The sequence below is a fragment of the Somniosus microcephalus genome, chromosome 1, assembly GCF_052327205.1.
Source record: "Somniosus microcephalus isolate GS21.2 chromosome 1, FLI_Smic_1.0, whole genome shotgun sequence".
NCBI classification, from domain to species: Eukaryota; Metazoa; Chordata; class Chondrichthyes; order Squaliformes; family Somniosidae; genus Somniosus; species Somniosus microcephalus.
This window is the reverse complement of record NC_140987.1, coordinates 213,942,311-213,967,318: the sequence shown is the minus strand read 5'-3', so window position 1 is coordinate 213,967,318 and position 25,008 is coordinate 213,942,311. Positions and strand designations below refer to the sequence as shown.

General features: G+C 43.3%; 1 protein-coding gene across 6 annotated transcripts in view; it reads left to right on the top strand.

Moving 5' to 3' along the window:
- ccdc125 (coiled-coil domain containing 125) overlaps window positions 1-25,008 on the top strand; it is a 58,026-nt gene that overhangs the window by 17,643 nt on the left and 15,375 nt on the right. For 5 of the 6 annotated variants that reach the window (XM_085989796.1, XM_085989814.1, XM_085989769.1 and 2 more), the window contains 7 exons: window positions 5,994-6,337; window positions 8,307-8,365; window positions 9,206-9,292; window positions 14,865-14,942; window positions 16,206-16,309; window positions 21,140-21,222; window positions 23,347-23,462. In XM_085989796.1, the coding sequence (XP_085845922.1) occupies window positions 6,028-6,337; window positions 8,307-8,365; window positions 9,206-9,292; window positions 14,865-14,942; window positions 16,206-16,309; window positions 21,140-21,222; window positions 23,347-23,462 (837 nt within the window). In that variant the 5' untranslated portion in view covers window positions 5,994-6,027. The remainder of the gene's footprint in view (window positions 1-5,993; window positions 6,338-8,306; window positions 8,366-9,205; window positions 9,293-14,864; window positions 14,943-16,205; window positions 16,310-21,139; window positions 21,223-23,346; window positions 23,463-25,008) is intronic. The other variant, XM_085989806.1, reaches the window with a different exon arrangement.

Below are 25,008 nucleotides of genomic sequence, written 5' to 3'. Positions count from 1 at the left end.
GTGTCCTTTTCCTTTATACCAAGTTTCCTGTAAAATGATAATATCTAGGTCTTTAGTTTCATCTATGAACTCTGGGGTCCTACTTTTCACTTCTCGCAGTGAAGAGCGTAGACCTTGGATATTCCAGGTCGAAATATATAAGGATTTCATGTTAAGTTTGATCTTTTACTATGATAGGTTAAAGAGTGGTACGTGTTTGTCGTGTCTAAGTGTGGGAAAAAAAAGATCACATCAGTTGTCTACAAAAGTTAATACAATTTGGTTACAGTTCTTTCTATTAATTAGTCCTTGATCCATAAGGCGGAAGTAGATGCTGCTGCACATCTGCTTATTGTCTCTTAATGGATTGTTTCTGTCTGAGGTATTGCGTACGTCCTGTGCATCTCTCCCTCTGTCTGGCTGGGAGCAGTCCTATTCCCCTGTGGGACAGGAGTGGTGCAGTTCTGACATTGTTGTTTTGCATGGGGATCCTCTCTGGTCTCGGTTGGTGTGTTGGTGGTCCTTGTAGTGTTCCTGATATGTACCCCGCTGATCTCTGGTGGTCGGGGGGGGGTCCTCTTGGAGTCTGGGTATGGACCCGGTTAAAAGCGACGTCCTTCAGGGCTTTAGCAAGGATCGATATTCTTTGCCTTTGGATGTGGACGTGGTCGTAAAGACATTCCTCATCGAGGGTGGGGTGTTGGGCCAGGTGTACGTTGTGGTTTGATTCGCAGTCTCTTGCTATGCTGGCATTTATCTCATGAATTGTGTTGTTGTTGAAGTCTGTTCTCGGCAATATTGTGGAAACAGTGATTCTAGTGTTTGGAAATGTACTGCTTGCTTTCCTAATCATTGCTCTGAGCGATGTTGCTACTTCTTTCTGTTGGGTCTTTAGGTCATTTGTGCCCGTGTGTATTATTATGTGTTGGGGGGAGCCTAATCTGGCTTTGGTCAGCCATCCCATGGCTCTGTTTGTTGTTGGGCACCAGATCTTTTCTACTTTACTTCTAGGGAATAGCTTTTTCTCCCATAGAAATTTCCCATTTGAGTCTATGAGTATTACGACGTCAGCCTTGTTTGTGTTTACTGTCTGGTGGCTTTCGCTTGGACTCATAGTGTGTGTGCTGGGCTGGGGTGTCTGGTGTGTGCGTACCTCTTGTGAGCGGCCCGCTTGTGGTTCCACGGTGGTGGGGGAAGATTGCGAATCAGTATGCTGGTCGGTCTGTGTGGCACCCCTTGTATTGTGTGTCTGTTGCTTTTGTTCCGTGTGGGAGTGCAGCCGTTCCGTCCGGCTCTGCCTTGTCTTATCTCTAGCCTCTGGTTGCTGGTCTAATGGTGTTATCTCTCCTCTATGGCTCTCTTCTTTTTCCTGCAGCTCTTTCACCTGATTCCTAAGTAGATTCACCTGGTTCTCAAGTAGCTTCAGCTCTCTCTTGTGTCTCTCCCTCTCCTGATTTTGATAGTCATTCATTTTGAGGAAGTCCTCTCTAAGTTTAACCACCTCTATCTCTAATTGATTAAATTTATCTTTTGGTTGTATCTGGCTGTGTGATCCCGGGGTATGTGCCTGGTCGGCCCTGGAAGGCTCACTCACTTCCTGGCTAGGCTGGTCGGCCCTGGAGGGCTCACTCACTTCCTGGCTATGCTGCTCTTCTCTTGGTGAGCTGGGAATGGTAGGGGGACTATGTGTGGCTTCCTCCCTGGTAGTTATGCTGGGGTTTGTCAGTTGTATCGTGTGGCTGTGGTTCCCCGGGGTTGGTGTCTGGTTTGAACTGTGTGGCTCGTTCACCTCCTGACCAGGCAGATTTTCTCCTGGTAAGTTGTCAATGTTGGGGGGAGTGCGGGCCACTCTGGGGCTGTTCCTTCCCCCCTTAGTTAATTTTTTCAGTGTCCTGAAGGCCGTTGCAAATTTGTCGAGGTTGCCTTGCACTAATATTGTCCCGGTATTGTACGCGTTGACCGTCGTAGTTGAACTGTCTCCTGGTGTGTTAATTTTCATTATGGACCCATTTGCGGTATTTTCTAGCTTAACATTGGTATAGTGTGATTTTATTGCTGTGATCCAAGCCACTGGCTGATCTGAGTAGAAAATGAGGTTACTTTTTGTCCCATTGTTGTAACAGTCAGCAAAAAGTGTTTCTGGTTTTTCTCTCATCTGCTCATGCTTGATCGCTTTTATAGCTTTTTTTGCGGTGTTGGGGGGAATCTGGAAGCGGGGCTGTTGTGGATCTTCTGATTCGCTCATTTTTGGTAAAGTATTGTTGATCTTAGAATAAGCTTTTCTGGGGCCCCGGGTTTGGTGTTTCCCTCTCCCTGTTCGCGAACTTTCCCGGTCCCCCTCTCCGACCCCGTGGTCCCTGGGCCTCGGCTTCTGGGTTCACCCTTCTCAGGTCTGGGTCTGTGAGCCGCTGTTTCCCGGTGCCTTCGGGCTGTTCCCCTCCCCCTCAGAGGTCTCTGTGCCTCTGTCTCGGCCTGGCTCCTCGGGCCTTTCCCTGGCTTCAGTCTCCCTCCCTGGGCCCTGTACTCACAGTCTTGGTTTGCTTCTGGAAGCCTTCTGGTTGCTCCCCTTCTCCTCAGAGGTCTCTGGGCCTGGCTCCTCGGGCCTTTCCCGGGCTTTCTAGCCCAGCCGCCGCTCGGGTTGTGCCTCGTTCGCCGTTCGGGTGCTGGACTGCGGTCGTCGCTCGGGTGCTGGACTGCGGCCGTCGCTCGGGTGCTGGACTGCGGTCGTCGCTCGGGTGCTGGACTGCGGCCGCCGATCGGGCCGTGTCTCGTTCGCCGCTCGGGCTCCCCGAGTCACCTCGTTCCGGCTGCCGCTGCGTCTCCGTGCAGCCTCCCCGATTCGCCTCGTTTCCCGAAGCGGCCTCCCCGAGTCTCCTCGCTCCGGCTGCTGCTGCGTCTCCGTGCGGCCTTCGCGCCTCGGTTCCCGATGCGGCCGAGTCACCTTGCTTCTGCTGCTGCTGTGGCCCCGTTTGTTTTTTTTTCCCTTATTTCTTTTTTTTTTCTTTGGCTTTTTTTTTCTAGTTTCCTCTGGTTTTTTTTCCTTTGGTGGTCTTTTCCTTCCTTACTTAATCTAGACTAAACTAAACTTAAACTTAACTAAACAAACTAAACTAACTTAACTAGAACTAGATTTAACTTTAAAACCTTTTTAAACTTGAAATGAACCTTTTTTTTCCCCACTTTAAACACTAAAAACACTAAAAATTCAGCAGCCCATCTTCAGCGTGTGTATTCACTCTGTCTGGCTGTCTGCCAGTATTCCAGCTGTGGCCTAACCAGTGTTTTATACAGCTCCATCATAGCCTCCTTGCTCTTATATTCAATGCCTCGGCTAATGAAGGCAAGTATCCCATATGCCTTTTTTACCACCTTATCCACCTGTTCCGCCGCCTTCAGGGATCTGTGTACTTGCACACCCAGATCCCTCTGACCCTCCGTCTTGCCTAGGGTCTTTCCATTCATTGTGTATTCCCTTGCCTTGTTAGTCCCCCCAAAGTGCATCACCTCGCACTTTTCCGGGTTAAATTCCATTTGCCACTGTTCCGCCCATCTGACCAACCCATCTATATCGTCCTGCAGACTGAGGCTACCCTCCTCGCTATTTACCACCCTACCAATTTTTGTATCATCCGCGAACTTACTGATCATACCTTTTACATTCATATCCAAGTCATTAATGTAGACCACAAACAGCAAGGGACCCGTGTGCAGGGACATGGGAGATCAAAGGGTACGTTTGAAATGTAGAGGGTCTGGATTTTCCTGCAGGCCGAATGGGCTTACTGCTGATGCAAATGCCATAGTTATCAACCATGTTAGTGATTTTACATATTGGCAGTAATTACAGCGTTTTTAAATATGCTGATTTGTCCCCAGCTATATTCTGGCAACATAATGTCTAATGGGGCAGTAATTCCTCCCCAAACGCGTGAGTACAGAAGGGGTACTCACGCGTCTGGCCGGAGGAAATGCCAGTTTTCAGCATGCACAGCGCATGCGCTGAAAACCGGCATTTCCTCTCCTCTCACCCAAGAGTTGAAGAGGCTAGCGCGTGCGTCTTGGATTTCCTCTGTTTTGGGGGATTTGCGCATGTGTAAAGGCCTCCAGTCTTTACGCTTGTAAAAAGCACACGTAAGTATTTATTTTTACAGGTAAGTGGTGTTTTAGTGCAATTTAGAATTTTTTTTCCACAGGTTTATTATTTTAAAGAATCTACAATAAGGTAAGTTTAGTTTTAGACCCTTTTTATTCAACATTTATTTTTTTCAAAAAAAAAATTATTGTTTAAATTTTTTAAAACTTATTTATACTTAATTTAAAGATTGGGATGTTTTTAAAAATTTTATTTAAAGTTTAAGTAGTGTTTTGGGGTGCAGTACTTCTCATGAGTTTGACAGTTCTTACTCTCAAACTTATGAATGAAGTTTCCCCTCCCCTGATTGGCTGAACAGTGCTCACCTGATCCCAGCCGGCACATCGCACTAACTACGCCGCTGGGTCAGGTTAGCACAGCGTGCCGACATCAGAACCTGGCCACTGACAGGAAATCCACTGCGGGCCAGGTTTCAGATGTTGGCGTGCAGGGTGAGTGCACATCGGGGGCTTGCACGCGCGGCAAGCCCCCGACACCAAGTTCTGGGCCATTATGTTGACTCATGCCTACTGGGTGAGCCTGAAAGTTCAGACTTTTTTGTGACTTGTTCCACAGTCAGAGAGCATGTCAGCATGTATTGTCAATATTCTCATTGATAATGGCCACTTGGGTGAGGTACCAGAAGGTGACTGCTACCTGTTGAAATGTCCTCCATGGAGGGAATCAATGCCATCAGAAGAGAGGAGATAAACTAAAATAATTGGGCAGTGCAGTGATGAAGGCTGGTTTCCGTCAGTATCCCTGCTTTGAAAATGGAAGCAAAGCAAAAATTGGGAGGCAGTGAAACTCTGCTGACTTGCCCTAGTTAACCTAAATGATCTATGCAAGTGGTGCTTCATTACTGCCAATATGAATGCTAAGTGCCAAAAGGTTTTACCTAGCAGAGGCTGGAAAAGCCTTTGCAAATGAGGTAGCGATGCCTGGAAAAGATCCCTGAGCACCTTGGGTTGAAATGCTTCCACTTGCTGGATTCCAGGTGAGGACAGGATTAGGCTCAGCAATGATGTTCCTTATAGGCTCTCCACAGGACTAATAGCCTACCATTTTCTATCGAGACTTACTCATGATGAGTAACCACTTGGGTGAAGTACCAGAGGATGATCACTGCCCGTGGAACTTGGAAAGAAGTCGATCGAGCTGGCTTTCCTGTGCCCTGGCATTGGGCAGGCAGAGTGCATCTCGGTTGTGGCTGATTTTACTTTCCCTGGCTATTGACATGACCCGGGAGTTCCCCTGGTGCTGGCCAATCGCCTGGAAGGGCCTTGTGCTGGAAAACGGGAGTAAAATGGAGTGCATCAATGGGCTTGGCTGCCAGCCTTGGGGCCTTTTATTTGCTTTGGGAGAACAGCAACCAGAGGCATATGGACTTGAAAATCAATGTTTGTCTATTGAAAAAGAAATGGACGAATATCTTACGGCTGTGTTGCCAGGAATACGCAGAGGACCTCATCTCAGGGATCACTGGCACAAGGCCCAATGTTGTCTTCTTTAAGCACCCTTAAAATTAAACGCTCAACCAATGGGAGGAGAGGAAATTGAGACGAGAGATGGGAAACATCCCTTACTTAGCATGATTGGGCCTGCTGCTGTTGCAGGCTGAGCTCAGCCTCCCAGGGAAGCCCCAGAAATCCCTTGACACTTTCAGGTTTATCAATCTTCCAAGCTAGGTTACCAGAATAACCCCATCTCTTGTATTTTGTGCCAGAAGAAAATATTTAAACCGGTCCAATTTGAAGCATAGCTCTTGACTGCTGATTATAGAGCTGCAAGGAAAGACCCGCACCAAGTGACTTAATTTTTGCAAATTGCTTTATTTTAAATATGTTTGTTTTCTCAGTGTGCTGGTTTTGTTTCTGCACAGATAATTGGGCAGCTAGACCTGTGCAACTCTACTAATGTCTGAAAGACATAGAACACAGAAGGAGAATGTGCAAGAGGAAGATGATATGTCAAGTGGAGACTTGGGTGATGGGCTTTGCAGGAAACCTGGTGGAATTTATGAACAGAAACAAGGTTCCATTGCTGAGACCACAAGATCAAGAAAAGGATCAGATGTCAATGACTCTGTTTCTAGTAGAAGTGTAAATGAGGATGAAAAGAATGGGATTTCGTGTTTCCGTTGGACCAAATACGGCAGCCTCTACAATTCATTCCATAAATTAACGACTCTTGATGGGACAATTAACAGGCGGCTGAGCAGTACTGGTAAATCTCATTAGGATTATGATACTTGTGCACGTTACAAGCAGTGAAGATTAGATTTGATAAATTGTGGAACTTCAATGTCTGTAACAAAGTTTTAAATATTACATTATTGAATGAAAGCACAGAACTTTAGATAGATTGATCATTAGTATTTTTAAACCTGACTGATTTTACCTTGATTGAAAACTGCAGTAATCTTGGTAGATATTGTGCTCCTTAACTTAAGTGAAATAGTTCTACATCCCCAACCTTTTATAGTGATTTCAATTGTTCTAAAGATTAGAGTTAAAAAATACTGTTATTACGGGATGGAATGTAAGGTACAGAGATGTGAAAAGCATATATATGTACGCATGTACCGATCATGAAAATTCTTTTGGCATTATGATGGATGAATCCATGAAAAAACACACTGCTTTCCTGCAGTAAAAAATGCAACTTGAATTAGCAGGTGGACAGAGTACAAATCAAAGATTGTTCTGTTGTTTTCAAGATTGTGAAGGAGATTAATGATCATCTAAGTAAGTTGTGCACAATGGCACTGGGTTTAAATTCACAAGTTTCAAAATTAGGAAGGTAGAAGTAAGATGGAAATTGAACAGAACTTTTTCACCCAAAGATTATTAATCGTAGAATAAGTTATCAGGGAACTCTACTGAAGCAGAATATTTAAATGAGTTTGAAAGCCAATTGGGCATGTTTTTGGAGAGAGAAGGATTGAGGGGTATGGTGAGAAGGCAAGTAGATGGGGTAGATCTGTTTTTTAAAAAAAAAGACAGGCCTCTTGGACCTAATGAACTTTCTCTATTCCTAAAAGAGCCCAACATGATTCGTCTCCACCTCATGTACCCATTAATGCTATTCACCTCCATAGTAAATTATTCCACAATTAAATTTTGGGTAAAAGCCCTTTCTGACATCCCTTCTTACTAGTAACGTGTTTTTACCTTGGGTCCCCGAGTATTTGAACCCTTCACTCCAGTCTGAATGCAATTGGAGAAACAATTCTCTTGTTTGCACTCTTCGGCAGCACCTCTCAAACCCACAACCTCTTCCACCTAGAAGGACAAGGGCAGCAGGCGCATGGGAACACCATCTCCAAGTTCCCCTCCAAGTCACACATTTAGAAGTATATCACCGATCCTTCATTGTCGCTGGGTCAAAATCTTGAAACTCCCTACCTAACAACACTAGGAGTACCTTCACCACACGGACTGCAGCGATTCAAGAAGGCGGGCCACCACCACCTTCTCAAGGGCAATTAGGGATGGCCAATAAATGCTGGCCTTGCCAGCGACGCCCACATCCCATAAACAATTTTTTTTTTTAAACCCTGCCCTCCCCGCCCCCCACTCCCAGTAAAGTTTGGAATGACAGTACATTGAATGCATTGTCAAATAAAGGGAAGTATCTGCTAACTTTGATTTCTCAAAAATAATCAGCTGGCAATAAAATACAAATTAGGTGTGCGCGGTTATACAGGATTATGCTTTCGATCTTTTTTGAAGATTGGAGTTCTGTTAATTATCTTCCAGTACAAGCATATTTACACATTTCATGGAAATTACACTTTACAGTACGACTGCAAAAAGACCAACCAAAATATGTATAACCAACTATCCCTTTTACTAGAAGGATTTGAAAATCATCTGACCATTAATTTAAAAAAATTAAAACATTTATATAACACCTTTCACAACCTCAGGATGTCCCAAAGTGCTTTACTGCCAATGAAGTACCTTTTGAAGTGTAGTAAGTATTTTTTAATATAGGAAATGTGGCAGCCAACTTGCACACAGCAAGGTCTCACAAACAGAAATGAATAAATGACCAACTCACTGTTTTTAAATGTTGGCCAGGACAATATCACATATTTAGCTAAAGTTGAGTGCTAAAACATTTTTTTTCTTTGCTTTAAATAATGGAAATGTGATGCATTAAGTTTCTGAAACATACATTGTCTCTGTAGATTCACAAGTTGAAATGTCAAATGAAGAGCTAAAGCTGAGGCTTCAGGAAGTTGCGGAGGTAATTTTTCAGTTGTGAATGGTAGATTTTCTCTGAATATTTGTATAGATTAAATCTTTATGCCAAAAGACCACTGGGTTCTTGTAGTGAGCAAACTATAAGTACGAAGGCAAACTTGTAAAATGCACTGAAGATGAGGCTGTAATCAAAATTAATGAGTACAAAAATTAAACATATTTTACATCAGTAAAAAAAAGTAATTTGCTCCAACTTTTTTTTTTACTCTATTCAAGTTTAACAATTTAAAAACAAAAGATGTTGGAGAAATCAACTGTGCATGTTAAGTGGTTGCTTAGAAGTGTCCTGAGTTTGGTGTTCATGAAAATCTGATCTAAAATTATCTACGTTTTAAAGTTCCTCTGTTGAGGCCAGATTAGTACTTTTATTTTTTGAATTAAACAGATGCTGGTGTGAAGATGATCAACCTGGATTTACTTCATACCGTTGTGATTTCTAGGTTTAAAACATGGAGAGGAAATCATTTATTAAAGCTTTATTAACTGCCAAATGTAAAAAAGATTACCAACCTTTCCAGTGACATGTATTCTTTGTTATGAACAGTTACATTTATGGTCATTCACAAAAATACAGAATCATATTTTTGTACAAAGTGTATGTTCACATATACATCCCATCATAGTATTGTATCTATCCTATTGTAACATGAATAGTGGTGCATAAAACTTTCCTCAATGGTTGTATGTGCACTGATTATATAGATCACGCTAAGAACTGTTACTGAAACACCAATCCAGCTTTTGATAGCTTTGTTTCAAATGTAATTTTGATTTATTTCAACCACTGTAGTTTTGTGACTAATTGAATGTTTTTATTGTGCAGGAAGCGGAGCTTCTACGTTGTGAGCTTGAAGTGACGCAACAGCAACTTGAGGGAAAATATGAAGCATTAAAAATACTACAGAGCATGGTGAGCTGCATGTTAATGTTACTAATTTCAGATAAATACAGTTCTCCAGTGTTTATGGGCTTCTGCTGATTAGTCAGGACTCATGCAGTGGAAGGGAAAGCCTGAAGTGACTCTATAGTCCTACTGCACCCATAACTGATAACTTGGCATCAGAGAGTTCAGCTCCAGCTGGAGTACTGTGTCCAATTCTGGGCACCACACTTTAGGAAGGACGTGAAGGCTTTGGAGAGGGTGCAGAAGCGATTTACTAGAATGATTCTAGGGATGAGGGATTACAGTTACGTGGATAGACTGAGAAACTGGGGTTATTCTCCTTTTAGAGCAGAGAAGGCTAAGAGGAGATTTGATAGAGGTGTTTAAAATCATTGAAGGGTGTACATAAAGTAAACAAAGAGAAACTGTTTCCAATGGCTGAAGGGTTGATAACCAGAGGAAACAGATTCAAGGTGATTGGGAAAACTTTTTTCTACAACGACTGGTTAGAATCTGGAATGCATTGCCTGATCAGGTGATGGAAATGGATTCAATAGCCTTCAAAGGGGAATTGGATAAATACTTAGAGAAAAAATTGCAGGGATATGGGGAAAGAGCGGGAGAGTGGGGCTAACTGGATTGCTCTTTGAAACAGCTAGCGCAGACTCAATGGGCCGAATGGCTCCTTCTGTGCTGTACTATTCTATGAATAGTTTGGTTCTGGTTGAAATATCATTCTGGCTAACTTTCAAAACATTGTTGCTATATTATGTAGTAAACTTTTTATTAAAGCGTTTGTCTATGTTGTGATAAGTATATATGGGGCCAGATTTTCTGACCCCCACAGGTGCGTACGAGGTGTGTACGCACCCATAGGGGCCTCGCAAGTGCCGGTTTCAGGCATGTGAAGCGCATGGGCTAAAACCCGGCACTTGTGATCTGTCGGGCGAAGGGCCTCCACGGGCAGAGAGTGCTGCTTTCTGCACAACTTCCGCCCGCTGAAAACCTTTAAAAATCTTGCGCCTGGTAAAAGCGCAAGCCCTGCTTTTACCAGCATAAGAGTTTTTAAAAAAATTAAAATTTTCACTCATTTATAATTTTAAAAATACTTTTGAAAAAGGTAAGTTTATTTTTAGTCCTGTAAAAAACCTTAATTATTTTTTGTTTAAAATATTTAATTTAATGTAATTTTAACTAATTTTAAATGTGATTTAAAAAAAAAAAAATTATTTAATGTTTAACTTTTTAAATGTGATCCTCATTCATACTTTAACACATCTGTGCATAGAAACCTGTCAAAAGTGTGAAGGGGGATTCCCTTCTTTGATTGGTTCCCCATGGCCCATGTGATCCATGGGGTGCTTGCGAACCGTATGCGTCCCTGGGATACCTGGGCCTCTGCGCATTTCGTAGAGCAGAGGCCCAGGATCGCAAGCCTCGGGACCTACGGAGCCAGCAGGTAAGTGCGTAGATTTTTTTCCAATCGTAGGTATCCGCACGCAGGAAGCCTCCGATTGGAAATTCAGGGCCATAATTTTTAGATTTGAGGGTAGAAGAAAAAAATTCAATTGAAGATTTCTATAAATAGTTGGATAGCTACTGTTTTGAAGCCGAATATTGAAGCTTCAACGGTGACTACTCTTAGCTTGGTAGCATTGATAGCACAGGAAGTTGGGGGTGGAACGGCAGTATATGTCCAAGTCAGGATGGTGTATGACTTGGAGGGGAACTTGGAAGTGATGATGTTCCCAAGACATTTCTGCCCTTCTCGGTGGCAGGGAAAGGAGGTATTGTTGAAGTAACGTTGGTAAGTTAATGCATTGCATCTTGTAGACCGTACATACTGTGTCCAGTGTGCCATTGATGGAGAGAATGAATATTGACTCCAGGGGCACCAGTGAAGCGAACTGACCTGTCTTCAAGCTTGTCGAACTTCTTCAGTGTTGTTGAAGCTACACCCATCTAGCCGCGAGGTGAATATTCAATCTCGCTCCTGATGTAAGCCGTGGAGATGCTTTTGAGGGTTCAAGGGCAACGTTCCCCTCACCCCCATGGTGCATGGGCATTGATCGGGAGGTCCCGCACAGGCTACTCACCAGCTGTTTTTGCTGGAAAAAATACCGTGCATACAAAGCCGCGTAGCAAAGTTAAAAGGGACCGTGCACGGAGAAAAAAAAATTAGAGGGAACATTGGATAGCTAGCTGGCTTCAAGACAAATCAGAGAGTGGGGTACCCAGCTTCTGCCCTGCTCTTTTAGCTATGGCATTGATGTGGTTGGCCTAGTTAAGCTTTTTGTCAGTGGTGACCCCCGAGATATTGATGGGGGATTCGACAATGGTGGTACTGTTAAAATTCAGTGGAAGGTGGCTGGGCTTTCTCTTGTTTGAAATGGTCATCAACCAGCACTTGTGTGTCACGAATGTTACCTATCACTTGCCAGCCCAAGCCTGGATGTTATCCAGGTCCTGCATTGGCTGGCATCGGCTGTTTCATTATCAGAGGAATTGTGAATGGATAAAGAATATTTTTCTAAACTGTGGCATAAGGTGGGTAGTGGTGTTCCACAAGGATCAGTGCTGGGAGTACTGCTGTTCATAATTTATATCAACGATTTGGACTTTGGAATCAAAAACACAATTTCTAAATTTGTGGATGACACCAAATTTTTTGGGGGGGCGGGGGGAGGAGATGGTCAATACTGAGGAGGACGGCAACAAATTATAGGAGGACATTACAAATTTACACAATAGGCATATAATTGGCAAATGACATTCAAAACAGATAAATGTGAGTTATTCCATTTTGGTAGGAAGAATAGGAAGGTCACTTATTACTTGGCGGGTGCGAGTCGAGGTGGGGTAGAGGAACTAAGGGATCTCGGAGTACAAATACACCTCACTAAAAGTTGCAACACAGGTTAGCAAGGCCAGAAACAAAGTAAACCAAGCACTAAGGTTTATTTCTCATCACCATTGCAGGGGGTACCGTTATGTCTCGCCATTCACTGCAACTCACTAAGGCACTTCCAAAGGTGCACACAAATCTGTCCAAGAATGCAAAGTGTTGAAAATAAAGGTTTCAATGTTTGACAGCACATTAACAGAAATGCGAGGGTATACATATCTGGAGAGGATCAACAGGCTGAGTCTCTTTTTCTCGTGGAAAAAAGAAGGCTGAGGGGTGACCTAATAGAGGTCTTTAAAATTGTGAAAGGTTTTGATAGAGTAGATACAGAGAGACTGTTTCCACTTGTGGGGAAGGGCATAACTAGAGGCCATCAATATAAGATAGTCACCAAGAAATCCAATGGGAATTCAGAAGAAACTTCTTTACCCAAAGTGTGGTGAGAATGTGGAACTCGCTACCACAGGGAGTGGTTGAAGTGAAAAAGTATAGATGCATTTAAGGGGAGGCTAGCCAAGCATATGAGGGAGAAGGGAATAGAGGGTTATGCTGATAGATTTAGATGATGAAAGACGGGAGGAGGCTCGAGTAGAGCATTAATGCCGGCATGGACTGGTTGGGTCGAATGGCCTGTTTCTGTGCTGTATATCCTATGTAATCGTCCACCCTCCATAAACTTTAACTCATCCAAAACTCTGCTGCTCGGATCTTAACTAGCACTAAGTACTGTTCACCCATCACCCATGTGCTCGCTGAACAATGTTCCCTCTACTTTTTTTTGTCCGCGGTCTCCTCAACTGGCTGCGTGACCCACTCAAAATTTCGCGCATGTGCGGTTTCACCCATGTAAATGCCAGTGAGTGGTCTACACGGGACTTTCAGACCGCTGCGCAGATTAACGGGAACATTGTCGTTGACCTACCATGGCTTCAGGTCCAACAGCGCCATGATTTAACCTTATTTTCAAATCCCTCCATGGCCTTGCCCCTCCCTATCTCTGTAACCTCCTCCAATATCGCTGCACTCCTCCAATTCTGGTCTCTTGCTCATCCCCGATTTTAATAGCTCTGCCATTGGCAGCCGGGCCTTCAACTGTCTGGGCCCTAGGCTCTGGAATTCCCTCCCTAAGCCTCTCCACCTCTCTCCTCCTTAAAACCTACCTCTTTTTGGTCACCTGTGCTAATAGCTACAAAAGCAAAATACTGTAGATGCTGGAAATCTAAAAAATAAAAACAGAAAATGCTGGAAATACTCAGCAGATCAGGCAGTATATATATATATATGTAGATATATAATAGTTAGTTTCAGGTCGATGACCTTTTGTCCTAATATCGCCTTGTGTGGCTGTGCCAAATTTTATTTAACACTCCTGTGAAGCGCCTTGGGATATTTTACTATTGCATCTAGGAACTGTAATGATCAATATCGTTGCAGTATTTTGTTAGTATGTAGCCCAAGACTATGACAAAATATATTATTAAATATGAGGCTACATCCACATAGAGAACTTAAATGTCTACATAGCTTCCCAAGGAACCAAGGCACTGTCTACTGCAATATTGAGTTATGCAGGTTTACTCTAGGCTGTACTGAGTAAGTTGGAGTAACTTTTGGGGTGCTGCAATGAACCTCTACAGCCTTGGATAAGGGAGGAGAAAAATGAGCTATCTGGTAACCCCTATTGTAGGTGTGGCTATGTAGTGAGAATAACATTGGATTCAGCGGTGATGACCTCTACAGTTGATTAGCATGGTGACACACTTTGAAGAATGGCCACTTGGGCAAAGTACCAGAAGGCCCCCAGTGCTCATGTAATTATACCTCCGCAAAGGTAAGTGCCTTCACGAATGAAGCATATTTCTTTTAAAAATTGTTACACTGTGGATAGGTATTCAGCAAGGAACAATACACATGGTCTGGATTCAATGTGGTTAACTGTTCTAGATTGGGCTCTTCTAACGACTTGATGACAATTTCCATAACCAGGTTGTGGTCTCTTGTGAACTGAAACTATCTGTATCCTTGGCCATATTTGCTTTCATGTAGCCTAGGTCTAAAGGTTTAGCTTGGTTGTAGTAAATTACTTACAGGATGCCCACCATGTTTTCTTGTTCCCCCAAATGATTGACCATATCGTACTGCTATATGACATGGAAGAAAACAAGTCAAGGTCAAGAGTCAGGAATGCTGATGGCTGTCAGAGAGAGGATTAACGGAGAAAATAAACCACAAACCTTTTTTTTGGTAACACTGGAAGAAAGTTGTGGTTATGATGTAGGAAGGTAATTTTGACCAGGCAATGAATAGGATGTAAAAGAATAAAAAGGTGTGAAAATAATGGAGTAAGTAATTTAAAAGGCAAGGAAAAGATTTCCATATATTCAGCATTTGAGATTTTTGCCCTTTTTATTGTAGTGACAAAGAGTATCTGCATTACTCAACTACATGTATCAGCTGCACATAAAACAAAGGGAATTTCATAAAGATGTCGCAGAGACATAGCTGGCTGATGCTAATTTATTAGTTAACCTATTTAAAACCATATAAAAGTAGAGACAATTTCTTCTGTCTATAGTGTAACAGCATTTTAAATGTTCTACTGTTAATTTGGCAAGTTTTTCTTTCAAAGTGCTATATGTAGAAAATAATACACTGCATACATTTTATGTACTTACATTTTACTCTATTTACCAGGCTGTGCATGATAAAGCCACAGCACATACAAAGGCTTTACTTCAAAAAACAGGAGAACGAAACAAGATTTTAGAGAAGGTAACTATAGATAAATTCAAATGTATTATTTTCCAATTCCTCTTCATTATTGTAAAACATTTAAAAAACATTTTCATTTCAATATAAAGAGCAATTTTTGACTGTGGTCCAACCAAGCACAGAATAACTTGCTTTAAAATCTATTCTATTTCCTGCTTTTTTCAAGTTCTGACGAAAGGTCTTCGACCTGAAACATTAACTGTTTCTCTCTCCACGGATGCTGCCTGGCCTGCTGAGTTTTTCCAGCGTTTTCTGTTGTTATATAGAATAATAGAATGGTTACAGCACGGAAGAAGGCTATTTGGCCCGTCGAGCCTGTGCCGGCTCTCTGCAAGAGCAATTCAGCTAGTCCCACTCCCCCACCCTTTCTCCGTAGCCCTGCAAATGTTTTTCTTCAGGTACTTATCCAACTCCCTTTAGAAAATCGTGATTGAGTGTGCCTCCACCACCCTTTCAGGCAGTGCATTCCAGATCCTAACCACTCACTGCGTAAAAAAGTTTTTTCTTATGTTGCCTTTGGTTCTTTTGCAAATCACCTTAAATCTGTGTCCTTTGGTTCTTGACCCTTCTGCCAATGGGAACAGTTTCTCTCTATCAACTCTGTATAGACCTTCATGATTTTGATCACCTCTATCAAATCTCCTCTCAATCTTCTCTGCTCCAAGGAGAACAACCCCAGCTTCTCCAGTTTATCCATGTTACTGAAGTCCCTCAACCCTGGAATCATTCTTGTAAATCTTTTCTGCACCCTCTCTAAGGCCTTCACATCCTTCCTAAAGTGCAATGCCCAGAATTGAGCACAATACTCCAGTTGAGGCCGAACCAGTGTTTTATACAGGTTCTTCATAATTTCCATGCTTTTGTACTCTATACCTCATGAAGCCCAGGATCCCGTAAGTTTTTTTAACTGCTTTCTCAACCTGCCCTGCCACCTTCAACGATTTGTGCATATATACCCCCAGGTCTCTGTCCATACACCCCCTTTAGGATTGTACCCTTTAGTTTATATTTCCTCTCTTCATTCTTTTTACCAAAATGCATCATTTCACACTTTTCTGCATTAAATTTCTTCTGCCACGTGTCTGCCCATCCAGGGAGTTGGATAAGTACCTGAAAGAAAAACATTTGCAGGGCCACAGGGAAAGGGCAGGGGAGGTGCTCTTGCAGAGAGCTGGCATGGACCGAATGGCTGCCTTCCGTGCTGTAACCATTCTATGATTCTAATGCACCTTAGGTTGGCACTGGAAAATAAGTATGTAATAGTTTGTTGCCCTTTTACAGGAAGTGAATGTATTACAGTGGGAAAATGACTTCAAACAAGATAAATTTAAGAATTTGGAACAGTCCTGGATTGGAAGATATGATCGGTTAGTGGACTTATCATGAATACAAAAGAATGCAACAAATTTTTAGTGATAATTCATTGTTTTGGAGCCCTATAGTAAAAGTGTAGTGACCATGTGCGACATTGACATGGTATAACCTCTCAGAAACATTAAAGGTTTTGTAATAAATCCTGCCGAGTTTCTGCTTCCCTTAGTGACTGCTAATAATGCTTATTTCACTGTGCATCCTGACTGCAGTGCCTGTGGGAGGAATATATCGCCAGATCAGGCTGCTTGCACGGTGGGCAATGCAAGTGGGCAGGTGGGTTTGAGGCTGCTTGTTTAACCCTGGGTTTTTGATTACCACGTCCTCTTGCAGTGCTTCCATTCACTCCATGTCCTGGGTATTCATCATGAATGCTATGAATTTATTTTTTGTTTCTTCTCCTGTATCTCCTCTCATTTGGTTCCTTATTCCTCTGGGGGTTTTGTTGGTAGCCCGTAGAGTGAATTCCATATTGGGTGTAGGGTAATGGAGATGTAATGGCTCAAGCTTTGTGCTTGGATCTGCTCAGCCAGCTGGCTGCAGAGTGCACAAGTTCTGATTCATTAGGGCGTCTGCTGGGGTTAGAAAACGCGTGTTGCAATTCTCACTTGTGTTGTAGTGTCTGATAGCCTTGCACTTATTCACTGTCTTTCTCCATGAATGTAAGAAGTCACACAACACCAGGTTATAGTCCAACAGTTTTATTTGAAATCACAAGCTTTCGGAGCGCTGCTCCTTCGTCGGGTGAAGTGGAGAGATGCATAAAGACACAGCTTATATAGTCAGAGAATAATGCCAGATGATTACAGGTAATCTTTCTAACTGCCATTTATCACACCTCGGCAGAGAGATAATCACAGCAATCAAAGGTGTGAATGGTGTCCAAACAGGTCAGTCAGGAAAACATTACATCAAAGAACAATGAGGTGGGGTCACAAGGGGTCAAATGTTGCAGATGCTGGGGTCTGTCGCGACACTACAGACTTCTTACAGAAACTCAGCACCCACGGACCAGTTGAACCAGGAACACTCCTCGCCACGATGGACGTCTCGGCACTCTACACCAGTATCCCCCACGATGACGGCATCGCTGCAACAGCCTCAGTACTCAACACCAACAACAGCCAATCTCCAGACGCCATTCTACAACTCATCCGCTTCATCCTTGACCACAATGTCTTCACCTTCGACAATCAGTTCTTTACCCAAACACACGGAATAGCCATGGGGACCAAATTCGCACCCCAATACGCCAACATCTTCATGCACAAGTTCGAGCAAGACTTCTTCGATGCACAGGACCTCCAACCAACGCTATACACCAGATACATCGACGACATTTTCTTCCTATGGACCCACGGCGAAGAATCACTGAAAAGACTACACGATAACATCAACAAGTTCCATCCCACCATCAAACTCACCATGGACTACTCCTCAGAATCGGTTTCATTCTTGGACACACGAATCTCCATCAAAGACGGACACCTCAGCACTTCACTCTACCGCAAACCCACGGACAACCTCAGGATGCTCCACTTCTCCAGCTTCCACCCTAACCACGTTAAAGAAGCCATCCCCTATGGACAAGCCCTGCGAATATACAGGATCTGCTCAGACGAGGAGGAATGCGATGGACACCTACAGACGCTGAAAGATGCCCTCGTAAGAACTGGATATGACGCTCGACTCATCGATCGACAGTTCCGACGGGCCACAGCAAAAAATCGCATAGACCTCCTCAGAAGACAAACGGGGGACACAACCAACAGAGTACCCTTTGTCGTCCAGTACTTCCCCGGAGCGGAGAAACTACGCCATGTTCTTCGCAGCCTTCAACATGTCATCGATGACGACGAACACCTCGCTAAGGCCATCCCCACGCCTCCACTACTCGCCTTCAAACAGCCGCCTAACCTCAAACAGACCATCGTTCGCAGCAAATTACCCAGCTTTCAGGAGAACAGCGACCACGACACCACACAACTCTGCCACGGCAACCTCTGCAAGACATGCCAGATCATCAACACAGATACCATCATCACACGTGAGGACACCACCCACCAGGTACATGGTACGTACTCATGTGACTCGGCCAACGTTGTCTACCTCATACGTTGCAGAAAAGGATGCCCCGGAGCATGGTACATCGGCGAGACCATGCAGACACTGTGACAACGGACACCGCGCAACAATCGCCAGGCAGGAGTGTTCCCTCCCAGTCGGGGAACACTTCAGCAGTCGAGGACATTCAGCCTCCGATCTTCGGGTAAGCATTCTCCAAGGCGGCCTTTGAGACACACGACAACACAAAATCGTAGAGCAGAAACTGATAGCCAAGTTCCGCACCCATGAGGACGGCCTCAACCGGGATCTTGGGTTCATGTCCCGCTACATGTAACCCCACCTGACGTAGGGTCATCCAGACTCGAGTCGTCGTTGGCTTGTTCTCTCTACACAGATGCAGCCGGACCTGCTGTGAAGGAGCAGCGCTCCGAAAGCTTGTGATTTCAAATAAAACTGTTGGACTATAACCTGGTGTTGTGTGACTTCTTACATTTGTCCACCCCAGTCCAACACTGGCATCTCCACACCATGGCTACTTTCTCCATGAAGTAACATCGTGCAAAAGTTTGTCTGCAATATGTCAAATCAAGCATATATGTCTCTTATCAAGTGTGTAGTGATCACTGTATGAGTCCATAGCAATAGATTGTTTGTTGTTTCGAGTTCCTATGTTCATGGGAGGGTGGGCTGTGGCCAGGGCAAAGATGCCTTTCTTTTTCCCTCGTTAGTTGCTCTTGGATCTCCCCACCCCAATCACTCGACTTACAACTATCTTTGAACCGTTCTGATTGAGCTGTTGGGTGCTCTTTCCCACTTAATTTCCTGTCTCCCTCTCCCCCTCCTACCGGTTGGTATCCAGTGTCATTCTGTTCCGTCTGGAACTTTGTCTTTCACTTGTCCCAAATTTGGTGCGGGGGGAATCTTTGGGCTGCCAACTCTTTTCCCTGGATTGTAGGAGTCTGCTGTGATGCCGTTGGCCTGTCCAACATTTCAGTGTTCTTGAGGTTTTGAGGTTATTTGTGGGTCACTGGAGGTGTTCTGTATGCTTTTTCTTAATCTTTTGATGGGCTGGTGTTGCTATGTGGGTACAGGGTGGATTTTCTATCATGGGGGAGGGGTGGTTCTGGGTATGTTTTTCCAATTTAGTAAAGACAAGGCTGCATCTGGGATCTTAAGTGGGGTGGGGGAGAGAGATGGGTGCCTAATGTTAGAATTTTCAATCTTGCAGTATAGAGCATTCTGTACTGAACACTCGCTTTTCGGAGGGCCAGCTTGATGTTGTCGAAGGCCTTGCATTTCCAGTTCTGGGGACATGTCATGGAGGCACAGATCTCTCTTGGTCTTTGCTCAAGACATTATCAGTTTTAGTCTGGAAGTTGTGCATGCACCACAAAGGCTCTAGGATGTTACAGGTATGGGCATGGGGGCTAGTGTTTCATGGGCCCTGTCCAGTGCCAGGTCCACTTTGTCATCCAAGGCCATGAGGGATCCGGAGATGATCTGGATGAAGGGTACAAGCTGTTTTTCCCCCAGACCTTCTGAAATCATCTACCCTTTCTGGTAGTTGAGACCCACCTTCTGAAATCTTCTACCCTTTCTGGCTGTTGAGACTCCCTTCTTATACCCTTGCTCTCATTCAAAACCTATGGAGTCTTACTGAATCAATCACTAGCTTACACCCAATTCCCCAAAATCCAATCATAACGATGCCATGTCCACAGCACCACTCGTGTCCTGGTCTTATGAGCCTTGCGTCATCATCTGTTTTTGACCATCAAGACTTGTATCTGGCGCAGTTATAGCAACACAAAACATGGCAGCACAAAAGAACATGTCTCCACACTAAAGATACTGCACCCTTGATGGTCCTGTGAAAAGGCCTATGTTTTTGGCTCACTGCTAGACATCATAACATTCCAACATGGTTGCAACCACAACTGACCTTGGTTCCCACAGCTAGCTCCTTACTGTTGGCTAATATCCAACTTTTGTTAATTCACCTAACAGCTTCCCTATTCGGCCATAGTTGTCCTTTTTTTCACCCCAGGCGTCTGAGTCACGGCTTACTCACAGACTTTAATTATAAGCAAAAGGGTTACATGTCTAAAATAATTCAGGTTACCATTGCATACAGTTGATGATTACAGACTTTTACATTTAAATCTTAAACACGATTATAAATCCATTACTGCTGATTATTAATTCACAAAAGATAGAAAAGAAGTATTCTAAAAAAAATCTAATCCATGATAATCTTAGTGTGATGTTCCTGATTGTCTCGTCATCTATTTTTGTGGACATTTCTAGGTCCTTTAGCAGTTGAATTATCTGAGCCTGCAGAGTTATTATCTCTGCTATTCAGAGTCTCAGAATTCTTATTCTGGATGGCTACCAGGAAACTTTCATTGAGTTTTCTACTTACTGCTTATAATTTCATGTGGCTAGGTCTGATCTGCCTGAGCTTTGGGACTGGTCAGATGGACTGCAATAGTCACTTGCAGTTCTGTACATCCCTGTGTTCCTATACTGCTGGTTGATCAAACAGCAGATATTTGGATTTGGTTGGAGTCATGTATTCAGTTTGTGGTTATCGTAATATTATAATGTAACTATTTTAATTTAGTTGGACTTACTCTTTTTGGGTTTAGGTGTCAAATAATTATCCATGATCATTTGAAGGCCCTTTACTATAAATTCTATTTCCTTAGTAAGTGTTTACATAAGAACACTGCAGACTTCAGTTTTCCTTTTCTTCACAGAATGTGCATTGAAAATGCTGAACTTGCAACAACTTTGGAGGCAAGAGATGCTGGGATTCGGGATCTCAAATCAGAAAATACTAGTAAGTTTAGTGTGTTGTAGTGTGACAGGATGAAGGAGCTCTTCATCCCATCAGTCTGGGATAGATTCAGATTCAAATCCCAGAGATGAAAGGAATGTTAAAAATCTGGTTGAGTAAGTAACCGCAAATGTAATAGTTTTCAGATGTTTTTTTCTTTTTACCCCCTCTAAATTTTCTCCCTCCCACTCATCCTAAACCTCCACCACTACCAACTCATTGCTGTGGTGAGATTTCACTGGGCTGATTGACCTGAAGTACCTTGGCCAGTATTCATGCGAGTCTTGACATTGAGTGTTGGCAGACTATTTGACTTCAGGGTGTATTACAGCAAAGCCTGCTCCTATTCGCACCGATAAATTTCCAGCAGGGGTTGCAAGATAGCTATCTGAAGCAGGGACCTTGATTGTTTATTTTTTCCCCATCCCTAATCCAGGAGCACTGAGGTCAATTGTAGCGACTCTACCATCATTTCAGCTGAGACGTAATAAACTAGCGATTGAACTTGAAACCTCCTGGTTTGGATAGTCCAGCTATTAACTTGCTGAGCCAACAGGGGATCCCCTAGGAACATTTTTGAACCCACTGTATTTTTTCTCTCTTGCTCAAATTACCATTATTCATTTTTGGGCCTTGACTGTGCGTATCGGCAGACTATTCAGTAACCCGCTCCAGCCAAATTCCTGCTTGCGCCCTCTCCAGATACCCATAGATGCACTTCCAGCAGGGGTCATTGGAAAGTGATTAGGAGTGAGTTCCTTTGCCAGTTTTTTCCTCCCGAACCCAAGCACTGAGCTCAGTTGCAGCAATAGCCTCCCAGTTGGATCAACTCAGTTAGCAGACTAGGGATCAGATTTACCATCTTCCCTGATCTGTAGTATTTGTTTTTTAATTTCCTTTTCCCACCTATATGCTCTTTTGCACTCTATCTTTCGAGATATTGACCTCTTTTTCTGGAGTATGGATCATGACCTCTGATACCTTGCCCGAATAATTGATTAGTGCGTCAACATTGATGGTGAGTTTTGGCAGGCTCTTGGATTGCGTGGGCATGATAACCAAGCCCATATATCACCCCTCCTCTCCCTAGTGCAGCGTACTGAAGCCAATTCTAGTACCCTTTCTGCTGTTCTAGGTGAGATCTTGAAACAGTACAAAAGAGAGAGAAAACCAAGATTTTCCTGGTCTGTATGTTGCAGCTATTTACTGGCTGAACCTGCTGAGGGATCAACATTTAGTGTTCTAATTCCATCCATTGTATTTGTCATTCGATGATATAAAGCCGAATAAGGGTGTGCCTGTTAGTATCTGATTTACTTTTAAACTGTTGATTTCTAATGTAATATATCCAGGTGCAAATACAATAGAAGTTGGCTTGAAACTGAATTTCTTTTTTTGACATCTAGCTATTTTAGAAGTTTACAGAACAAGAAGTCTCGCTCTGTCTGCATTATATATTTTGTATCCCTCCTTTAATATACCCACACCATGTATCATTCCCTAGCTGAAAAGGTGGGCATGCCATATGGTCTCAGACTTCCACTATGCTATTCTGTAACTTACTGTTGGAAGCTTTGCAATAGGAGCCTGAGGTCACATACGCTCTTCAATTTTCCCTCCTTTGCTGTGGGCTCCTGGCCTTTGGTGCCTTGTGATGGCCTCACAAAGCATCCTTGCACTGAGACACACTCTGTTGCATCAGTAACATACTGTGCCCTCAAACCCCTTGTGCGCCTGAAAGAGTTTGGAATATCAATTAAATTTTGACAGGAAAATATTCTGATCTAACATTACCTTCACCAGTTAACCAATTGCATTTTATCCCAATCAGATTAGGGAATTAGCATAGCAACTTGGACTTTTCTACTTTTCACTCGGAGCAATCAAATGACAGCAGCTTTATAGTCCATTAGAGCAGCTCCTTGCAAAAACAAAACGCAGTATCTGTACTTGCATTGATCATTTTCTTTTTATTATAAACAAAACATATGTTGATATAATCTGATTTAAAAGACTATCGCAGTGGCCAGATTTGGAAACATTGAAAGCTGATTTGTGTCATCCTCTTGGTAGTATCAAATGGTTACTGTGACCCTTCAAATATTTATATTTGTTTTGTTTTCTTAGTTTTGAACCAGCAGTGTTCAGAACTACTTGCAATGCTTGATGTAAAGGATCAACACACTTTCCAAAGAACGTTGCCGACAAACAAGAATGGCTTCACTGAGGTTACAGCACTGGAGGTAAAAATCCTAGAAACCCCTTTACTTACTGTTTTCTATCTCTGTTTTCATTCTACGTTTACTTTGATGTAAAACAATACAGGTTGATTAGTAATAACAGAAAACGCTGGAAAAACTCAGCAGGCCAGGCAACATCCGTGGAGAGAAACAGAGTTAACGTCAACAGAGTCATCCCCTCCCCCAGTTCCCAGCCCCCAAACTTGCTTTTTAATCTGTTTCATTTCCTGCTTTTTTCTCAGTTTTGACGAAGGGTCTTCGACCTGAAACGTTGACTCTGTTTCTCTCTTCATGGATGTTGCCTGGCCTGCTGAGTTTTTCCAGTGTTTTCTGTTGTTATTTTGGATTTCCAGCATCTGCAGTATTTTGCTATCGTATTAGAGGTTGATCAGTACATTGGTTATCAAATTGAAAAGGTACAGATTTATTTAGAGGCATTGTACTGCATTTCTTGATGCTCTAGTTGTGTGACGAAACTTTGCTTTGCCCTTCTATGGTGCACTCAATTTTGGGTATGCTATTAGAAATAGAGATCCTCGGAGAAAGAGAACAAGGTAAAAAATCAAGGTGGGAATTGTTCACTTGAGACTCCTTCTGATCACCAGTTCAAGAGTAGTATTAGCAGAGATTTGGGACCACATTGAGTGCCAAGCCCTGAGGCAGAGGCTGATAACAGTGATGAAGACTGAATTGTTTGGGGGTGGGGTAGGGGGGGGGGAAGCATTAAAAGGGAGGGAAAGCAAAACCTGCTGGCTTGTCAAATTTTCACTTTAGGAATGCATCCTGCTCTTCACATAGTGCCATGGGATCTTTTGTGCCCATTCAGGCAGACAGACGAGGCCTTGATTTAACATTTCATCTGAAAGGTGGCACCTACAACGATTTAGCACTCACTAATATCAGCCTAGATTATGTGCTTAAATGCTGGGTTGGGGCTTGAACCCACAACCTTCTGACTCAGAAGGGTGCTACCAACTGGTCAAACTGATGGTCTGTAGTGTATGTGCCTTTTAAGAGCCCCATGTGTACTGTAATGCCGGTAATGGCCACTCGGGCTATATAAGCCTGTATATTGTGTTGTATCAGTTAGTTCCCCTCCAGACTTTGTTTAGTAAACACCTATGAAACCAACTCCTGTCTTCAGTGTCTCTATCAACACACAGACACAACAGTCCCGGTCATGAAGAAAACATTGAATAATGATAAATCTGAAGAACAGAGAAAAATTCGCATCTGTGGGGACGTCAAGGTGACTGTAAACCTGGTCCTTCACACGGTACAGTATCCTCTTCCGAGGATGGAAGATATTTTCGCCTCACTATCCGGAGGGAAACATTTCACCAAAATTGACTTGGCACAGGCATATCTACAGATGGAAGTTGAAGAGGCCTCTTAAAAAGTATCTCACGATAAACACACACAAAGGCCTGTACCAGTACAATCGACTGGTTTTCGGAGTAGCATCAGCTCCAGCTATCTGGCAAAGAGCTATGGAGCAAGTCCTGCAAGGGATTCCGGGGACTCAATGTTACCTAGACGACATCCTTGT